The following is an 8,643-nucleotide window of genomic DNA, read 5'->3' as shown; positions in this document are numbered from 1 at the left end:
AGCAATGTATTATGTACATATTATTTCAGAAATTATACTTTACACATTATGTTCTTATGCTGTATTACATTTTAAACGATTTGTAGAAGTTTTTTGTAAAAAAATCTTGTACTGTTTAATGTCTGTCTATCTTATTTTTTACACTTAATGAAGTTTACTGTAGTTCTTTTCCATCTTTAATTTACATGGCATGATTATCAAGTCCAGATTACCCATAGAGTCAATATAACAACATTAGTTTCCTGTTCAGAGAACTACTGACAGGTCCAGTTGTAATAAGAATAACCACAATGAATAAGAAATTATATCAACACAAGACGTTGGTAGGTATTATTGTAATTTTGGAAAAGAATTTCGTGATTTTACATTACATATACCGTATGTGCCATAATTAACTAAAAGTTAGTCATCTGATCATAATTTTTCACATTCTAATCTATGTACATTGGTTTTCAGTTTTAATTTAATATTTACCTCATTCACTACCTTGACCATTAAAAATAACCTTCATTGCAAGTGTGTAATTTTGAACAAGAATTTCCATTCTGAGGGGAAAAAAACTTTCGATACGCGTTGCAAATAATGAAAGTTACACATTAAATAATTTAAAATAATTTGCTGTATTCTATTTTCTTTGGATTATTTCCAGTAAAACTTTGAATCTATTTACAGACATGATTAAGAAAACTGGCATAATGATTGAATATCATAAATTCATTTATCACAAACACTGACCAAACACTATTGTCTTGTTGTTCTTGAACTCTCAAAATGTATCACATGGCTGCTGTATTTTCCATTCATTACTTTATTCTCTGTTTCTATTCACAGCTTTATTACTAATTCATATTTCTTGTTTCCATTGTTATTGATTATTATTTTGTTCATCTTCGTTCTATTTTTCAATTGCATGTTTTCCTTTGCATTTATGAAATATGCCAAACATCCTGATGCCTATCGCTCGCTTTTTCTCCGTTCACCACTGTTCAGTAATATACACGTCATTATTTCTGTTCGTGTACCCACAATATGTAATCACGCATAGCAACTCACTCAATCGCATATTTTTGTCGCACTCATATAAGGTACTGTAAGATCTTTCAGTGAAAGTTATTTCACACATAGCATTCGGCACAATGGTTAAAAAAAGGACAGTTATTGATTTCATATAAATATTTATTACAAGGTTAATGTCTGATCATAGTTCTTGCTGAAGAACGACTAACGCCTTGCATGTTGTAAGAGTACATTCGACTCCCTTGCGGACTTCTAGATCCATCACCACTATATGACCCAGCCACAGCAGACAAAGGAACCTCTGTAAAGACAAAAGCGATAGAATTGTATCGGTAACTTTTACTTGCGAATCTATATATTTTATTTGTTAAGCTTAAATATAAACAGTATCAGGTTATTTTGCATTCAAGGAAGATGAAAAGAGATTTCTGGAAAGAATACGGGCAGAAGTCATTCATATACTACGAACCAGACATGGAAAACAAACAACGAAGCATCTAGATCATATTAGGAAAGGACGCGCATGATGATCCTGTCAAGATCAACATGTTAAAGAGTTAACCTCTTAAATGAAAAGAAATAATAAAAATAACCGTCCTGTGGGTTTCAACACCAATCTTTGGTTTAAAAGAATATTTATTATAAGTTACAAAATTACATCACTTATTTAGTTGTTCACACTGAGGAAAACAACTAGAAAATCCTAATCAGATTAGCCTGATATGTGGTTTGAATTTAAGACCCGCAGTGTAAGCAAAAACAACAATCTCTCATGTGGGTTGGCTTAATTTGATTTTCTAGTGGCAAGCGCGTTTGACTTTGGTGTACATGGTCTTGATTCGATTCCCAGTGGGAGAGCACAAAAATTTAATTTCACAATCATTGATTTTCATTAATTATCTGTCTGCTTTAGCCTACAAATTATAGTTGTGGAACGTTAAATTAAAAATGTCATTTTCATATAATTTGATTTATATATTATACACAAAATATACTAGATAATATAAATGTTTATGGTCTATGCGCTTTGAACAAATTGAAGATTCAACGTTCCTAAATTATATCTATCTTGCGTCATTCCTAAATGAGGCAAAACCGTATATCATTGCTCTCTTGTAATGAAATACTACATACCAATTCACATACTTTACAACAGAACAAAAGTTCACAATATACATCAAGATAACAACCCTATCAAATGTAACTTCTAGGTAATTATCTTCTAATTTAGTATCTAGAAAGAACAAAAAAGAACCTCGTAAATCCTACATTTGTAAACAACTAATAAATAAAAATCATCGTAAAAAAAAAAGATTGGTTGGTTGGAACTTAACGTTTCTTTTCAGCACCAAGTGCATAGGAGACAGGCCCTGACAGTTTAAGGTGAGATCCGATTCATTACCAGAATTTGTACCTGCGTATTGAGAGACTAGACCATAGATGTTAGTGTTCTGAGGCGGGAATATTACTAGAATTGATACTATGATTAAGATTTAGGTGAGTCAATCACTAACCTGATACTCGGTTGTTTTCATTAATTGAATCGTTGGTGCACCCATATTACGAATATTACGTGACATAGCGTCAAAGTTGTGGCTTCAATCCATATGCATTTGACGGTATTTAACTTGGTTTTCAGAGTTACTGATCATAAACGGAACGCTTTCAAAATTTTAACTAGAAATTCAATCGGAAAACGACCATTAGGAAGGCCTAGTTGCAGATGGAAGTACAATATTAAGGTGGATCTTGCAGAAATAGGAATACAAAGTAGAAACTGGATCCAGTTGGCTAAGGACAGAAGTAAATGGAGAAATTTTGTAGCCATAGAGTGAGTTAGCTAGTTATTAAGTCATAAATTGTGGAGTTTGGATTTCGTGTACGTACTGCTTACAAAACAGAAATTACAGCGAGGAGTGTCATATCAATTAAAACCTAAGATCAGCCTAGTAGTTGTGTAAGCAATGTGTGGTTAAATACGGTCAGATGTTTACGGAGCTGAACCACAACTTTGAAGATTAAGTTATGACACTTAATAGCGTGCGTGCACCTATAACTCTGTTAATAAAAGCAACCGATGTAGTGGTTGGTCCACCAAAATCTTGGATTAGTATAAATTCCAGTATTCTGGCCCATACACCACTAACGACTATGAGGTTCAGTGTCCGAATAAGGGATTTATCGCACAGCAAACACACGTGTTATTCATTTGGCCCAAAGAGCACCCATAAACAAAGACCAATATTCTGAAAAATAAGTATGTGAGGACGCTCATCATAAAGGAAACAATAATAAACATTATACCAACATTACTTTCGTATTTTCAGAATTAAATTTCCCAGTGGACGAGTTAAAATTCTCAGTATAAATAATGAAGCTATTCGCTTATTTTCACTTATTGAAACGTAATCGTGTTTATGCCAACTTTAAACAAAATAATCACGAGAAAGAGAAAGTAATACGGAGGTAATTTCAACTTAAATGTTTTCAATTGATAGACTGATCCAAAAAATTGAAAATTACTGTCACAATACCGCACACATTAGAATAAACATGTATATATAATTCTTTTTAATATCCTAACTTTAATAGGTTTTTAATTATTCTAATTTATTTTACACCTTTGAATATAATCATGTATTTACTATGTACTTTGTAAAAAAAGGCATGATTGAATCCCCAAAAAATGAAAAAGAAATTAAGGTAATTGAAAACAAACAACATATGCTTTGACACCGTATTGCTGCATTACTCGTATATGCCGTTCCTGTTTGCCTTTAGGGTGGAAATTTCAATTATTATTTTAATATATCAATCAATCTTGCTGACTGCTTATAATGAGAGAGAAATATGTATATGTTGATGTGGTGGTTATTTTGTTTTTTCATTTGTCGTAAAAATATAATTTATGAACATTGGCCCAACAGTTATGCATATTTCATTTAAAAATTGAATGACAAATTACTAAATTCTCTCTGTATATTGGTTCAAAGACCTTGATCCAGGTATATATGTTCGTAATTACATATAAAAAACATTATTATTATTATTATTATTATTATTATTATTATTATTATTATTATTATTATTATTATTATTATTATTATTATTATTATTATTAAATAGGTGAAGTGATTCTCTGCGAAACTGGGAACAGATTTGTATATATTTAACCTTCATACTATATACATTATTCAAATTGTATATTAAAAAGCACAGAATAGCTTTCACTTCAATATACACAGAAATTTTAATATCTTTTGCTTACTAAACTATATTGAGAGAAGTAAAAATGTAGGAACAGAACTGATCCATTTTTGTTTCAAGTATATAAGAAACTATTTTAGTGGTTAATATAAAAATTACTTTTTGATCTACTAAACCTATCGAAGATAAGAAGCATATTCAAATAAGTCTTGAAATTAATATTTGGCACTTAAAAAATGTCCAAATTAAATAATTGTTCTTCAAAAAATCCAAAACAACTACCCTCTTAACGTCTAATTGCAGTTTAATTTGTCCGCTGCTGAGAATACTTTATTCACAGATCAATTTTCATTCAACAGCATCTAACTTACCATTTATAAGTTAGGGCCTTTTTTACTCTTGAAATAAACCGTACGAACCAAAGAGGGAAGAAACACAAATTTTGCGTTTGTGTTCTTTGAAGTACCGGTATTTATTTAATATCAGAGAACCGTATTGAATGAAAAATCTATTTTCTTATATGTTCTATATGAATGTTTTGGTCATAAAGAACAGGCCGGAGAATCAACAATCATTTTTGTAATTTCGTTCTCTACGTGATTTCTGAAACAACAAATACTAAAAATAGTATATACACCGCATGAGGTCTATAGAACTTAACCGATTTTGACCAATTTATGATCAAAGTAGGCCGTGACTGTGCTTAATAAGCATGTGAAATATTTTAATGTGCACAGAGCTATTGGTTATAAATGGAATGCTTTCAAAATTTTAACTGAAAGTCCAATCGGAAAACGATCATTAGGAAGACCTAGCTGCAGATGGAAAGACAATATTAAGATGGATCTTGCAGAAATAGGAGTAAAACGTAGAAACTGGATCCAGTTTCCTAAGGACAGAAGTAAACGGAGAACTCTTGTGAATGCGGCATTGAACCTCCGGATTCCATAGGACATAGAATGAGTTAGCTAGTTATTGGTCATAAGCGGTGGAGTTTGGATTTCGTAAAACTTTCGCAAAAAGATCATGAGGACAAGAATTAGAGAGAAACGCTTGAAATACACCTGCTAAACGTCAATTTAAGATTAAACGTTAAATCTGTTTATGTTAAAGCAAATAAGCGAAGGCAGCACTTACAATAAAGATTTGCTAAAATTAATGAAAAGACACTTTTGTTCCGCAACCAGGGAAACTAATTACTAGCATCAATTATATTCAATATAGTATATCTGGTAAATTTCCATAAAAATGTGCAGTGGACAGTAGTTATCCCAAATTGCCAGAAATTTCACTACCGTAAAAATTCTATTAAAGAGTGATAGCAATCATTTTGGAAATTCAATTCATATTACACTAGCTCAAACGCTCTTTCTTTGAACGATCCATTTGTTTAATTAGGAAAGTATTTAAACCTCTTCTCACTTAGAGTCGCATTACAATGATGAGATTACATTACAAAGTGTAATGATAGAAAGCCAAATCACATCCTTTCTACTACCACCCCCTCACCCCATACCAATAGGGGATGAATTTTGACTGAAACGATATCGGGGATGTTACTATAATATATTCATGTCAGCAACTCCGAAAATTAGAATTTGGACATAATATCGATTGTTTTCGGTTATCTTGTATGCCACCTCTTCCGCCCTTTTCCCTTATCTTTTGAATCTTCTCACTCCTTTTCCTCTCTTGTACCCATTCCCGCTTGGGATGCGCTTTACAATAAACGAGTAGTTCTAAAAATCCGTAATGTCACTCTTTTCCATTTCTGCCCCTTACTTCCATGCCAATGGGTGATACATTCGCACTTGGATCAGAAGAGTCACTATTCATTTCAGCGACCTTGATAACTATGGATTGGATACTAATATCGGCCGTTTTCATTTATTTTTACAAGTCACCACTCACTTATCCGCATGAATTATGACCCTCGCTCTTCCCCCTTAGGATATACATTTTATAATCAATTTATTGTCATATGATTCTCGAGAGACCTAAGGCTGGCTGAATATCTCATTTCAATTGGATCATTAGTTATTGCGTCATGCGATCAGGTAGAAACATTCATTTATATAATCATTCATCCGTTTGTTTTTTTGGTTATTTTTTTTACATTTATTCTAAAAATCCTTTTCAGTATGAATCGTAAGTGGAGAACAATTTTATTTTCCGTATCATCCTTGTAATCACACTAAGTCCCCTGTATTTTCAATAGGTTATTTTATTGGTGAGAAAATTTTAAAATTATAGTGTGGCGTCACAGTAGATCGCGTATACCACAGAAACATTGTAGAATTCTGAGGTAAAATTACTTATTATTTTTCCTAGGTATTAATTCGCCATTAAATACATTGAATCAATGTTAACTTTTTTTTACTAAATTTGATTTCCCAATTTGTGCTATGCCATATTTGTTGATATGAAAACCTATCAAGGGTAAAACTTATGTTCTCCATCAAAGAATACTACAGTCGTCAGTGTAAAACATGTTCTCCGACAAAGAGTACAAGAATCGTCCATTTAGCTTACCAACTACTAGAAAATTTAATAAGACTACTATAGTTATATAGGGCCTTATGCAGAGTCGTTCTGAAGCGAGATTAGTGTCATACTAGGGTGCAGCGTTTTACCACTTTTTTCTCGGAATGAAATGTAATACCTGGCAAAAGTGGCCAATCCACATGTACATTTCAGGTATAGATTTTTTTTTCAAATCAGATAATATCTTCTTTGAGAACTATTGCATCAAAGTTTCAAAATTTACCTGAAAACTACAAAAAATACCAAAGTTGTTCATTAATTTTAGTTATGTTAAAGTAAACATATTTTTGGTTAAATACATGTCAGTGGCTGTGAAAACTGACATTCAAGTATAAAAATGCCAGTTATATGCCCTTGGGGGGAATAGGGGTGCCTCTTCTGGGGCCAGAAAAGGAGGCAAATTCAGTACAGTTAAGCGGTTGTGCAGCTCCTCGCTCACCTGGCAATATAGCCTGGTCAAGTGACCCAGAGCCCACCATGTACAGGTGGCTGCACCTAGGGCTCCTCTGCTAGGCCTATCCAATCAACCAACCATATGTTGGGCCGGATAAACTGATCCGATTACTCACTGTCAGGAAAAATTGTCACAAATTGGGACTTTGATTGAAATTTAGACTCAGCTTGCCTAGAAAGTAAGGTTGACCTGATTATTCCGCTTCTAGCGTCACTGGCACATACTCGGGAGGCTTCTTCAGTGACTAATTTCACTATTCGTTCTACTGCCACCGTGTGACACGGATGGACGTTGAAGGACTATTCTGGCACAGTGTTGTCAGGAAGTAAAAGTTTGATCATGAGCTGTTTGTTTGGAACCGTCCATAGAACTTACTGGTAGTACAGTTATTGAAACATCAGTGCTTTCCCAAAAGATCATTGCAGTGTAATAGTTTGCCTCAAAATTCAGTCTGGGAATGATTTTATATCTAATGGAGTTATGGAGATTCCCTGTTTCGTATTCTCGAGCACTAAGAATCTTATGTAATGCATCTTGTCGGACAGCAAGTCGACCATCAGTCATCATGGCGAAAAGAAATTTTCTGGGAGTGCAAAGACTGCATTCGTCTAAATGGATGAACGGATTACAGTCTGGTATTCCCTTGGTAAGTATCTAGACCTTGAATGACCTCAAAGACGTGAGAGGACCATCAGCAATGGAAGACTATGTTCTGATACGGCATTGCATAACCACACAGACTCTAAGTATGAATGTCGCAATTTCTATTAATTACTTGGTAGGTTTTTTGTTGCAATATACAATGTTAAAATTCTTTTTGCACTAGTCAACCAGCTAGCTTCGTTTAGTTTGCCAGGGAACATAGAAACAAGCTCTTCCGGGCATGCTCTGGAATCAATGGCTTGAGATATCTGGAACAAGCATCTCAGGTCCTTACTGAGTTTTCTGTGCTCTTCTGGACTATGATGAGGTAAGTCACATTTTATTGGTTTGAATAGCAACACTGAAAGCTTTTTCACAGTTAGATAGTTTTGAAACTATGGGACGTGTGTAAGAATAGGGGTTTGAATAAGCGCGTTGAATATGCGTGAAGAGAGCTCGCAACAGCAGTTCATTAAAATGCAAGAGACAAATAGCCCATTGCATTTGTTTTCCTGTTAGTTCCTCTAATTTTCGAAGAACAACTCCATTCCAAGCATATTAGTGTATGTTCCATCACACCCAAGAATTTCAACTTTATAAAAGCCAACTCTGAGTTGGTTCATGATGTATTGGAAAATAGCTCTGGTCCCGTCATGTGCAGAGCCAGAGGATGGTGTCACGTAACCAACGTATTGAGAGTTACGTTCAGCCACAAGTGATAAGTGCTCTTCTCTAATGATGCCTGTGTGTGTTTTAGTGTCATCCCTTCTATCATCAAA

The 8,643-nt window shown here is 33.7% G+C and overlaps 1 protein-coding gene across 1 annotated transcript in view; it reads right to left on the bottom strand.

Moving 5' to 3' along the window:
• Nucleotides 1–699: 699 nt before the first annotated feature.
• Nucleotides 700–8,643, bottom strand: part of LOC145694263 (uncharacterized) — a 462,080-nt gene continuing 454,136 nt past the window's right edge. Inside the window, exon 16 of the mRNA XM_081770360.1 lies at nt 700–1,318. Within this exon, the coding sequence (XP_081626486.1) occupies nt 1,188–1,318 (131 nt within the window). The 3' untranslated portion in view covers nt 700–1,187. The remainder of the gene's footprint in view (nt 1,319–8,643) is intronic.

The sequence above is a fragment of the Thermobia domestica genome, chromosome 1 (assembly GCF_964235325.1).
Source record: "Thermobia domestica chromosome 1, izTheDome1.hap1.1, whole genome shotgun sequence".
Taxonomy (NCBI): Eukaryota; Metazoa; Arthropoda; class Insecta; order Zygentoma; family Lepismatidae; genus Thermobia; species Thermobia domestica.
Note: the sequence above shows the minus strand (reverse complement) of the source record. Positions and strands in the feature narration are given on the sequence as shown.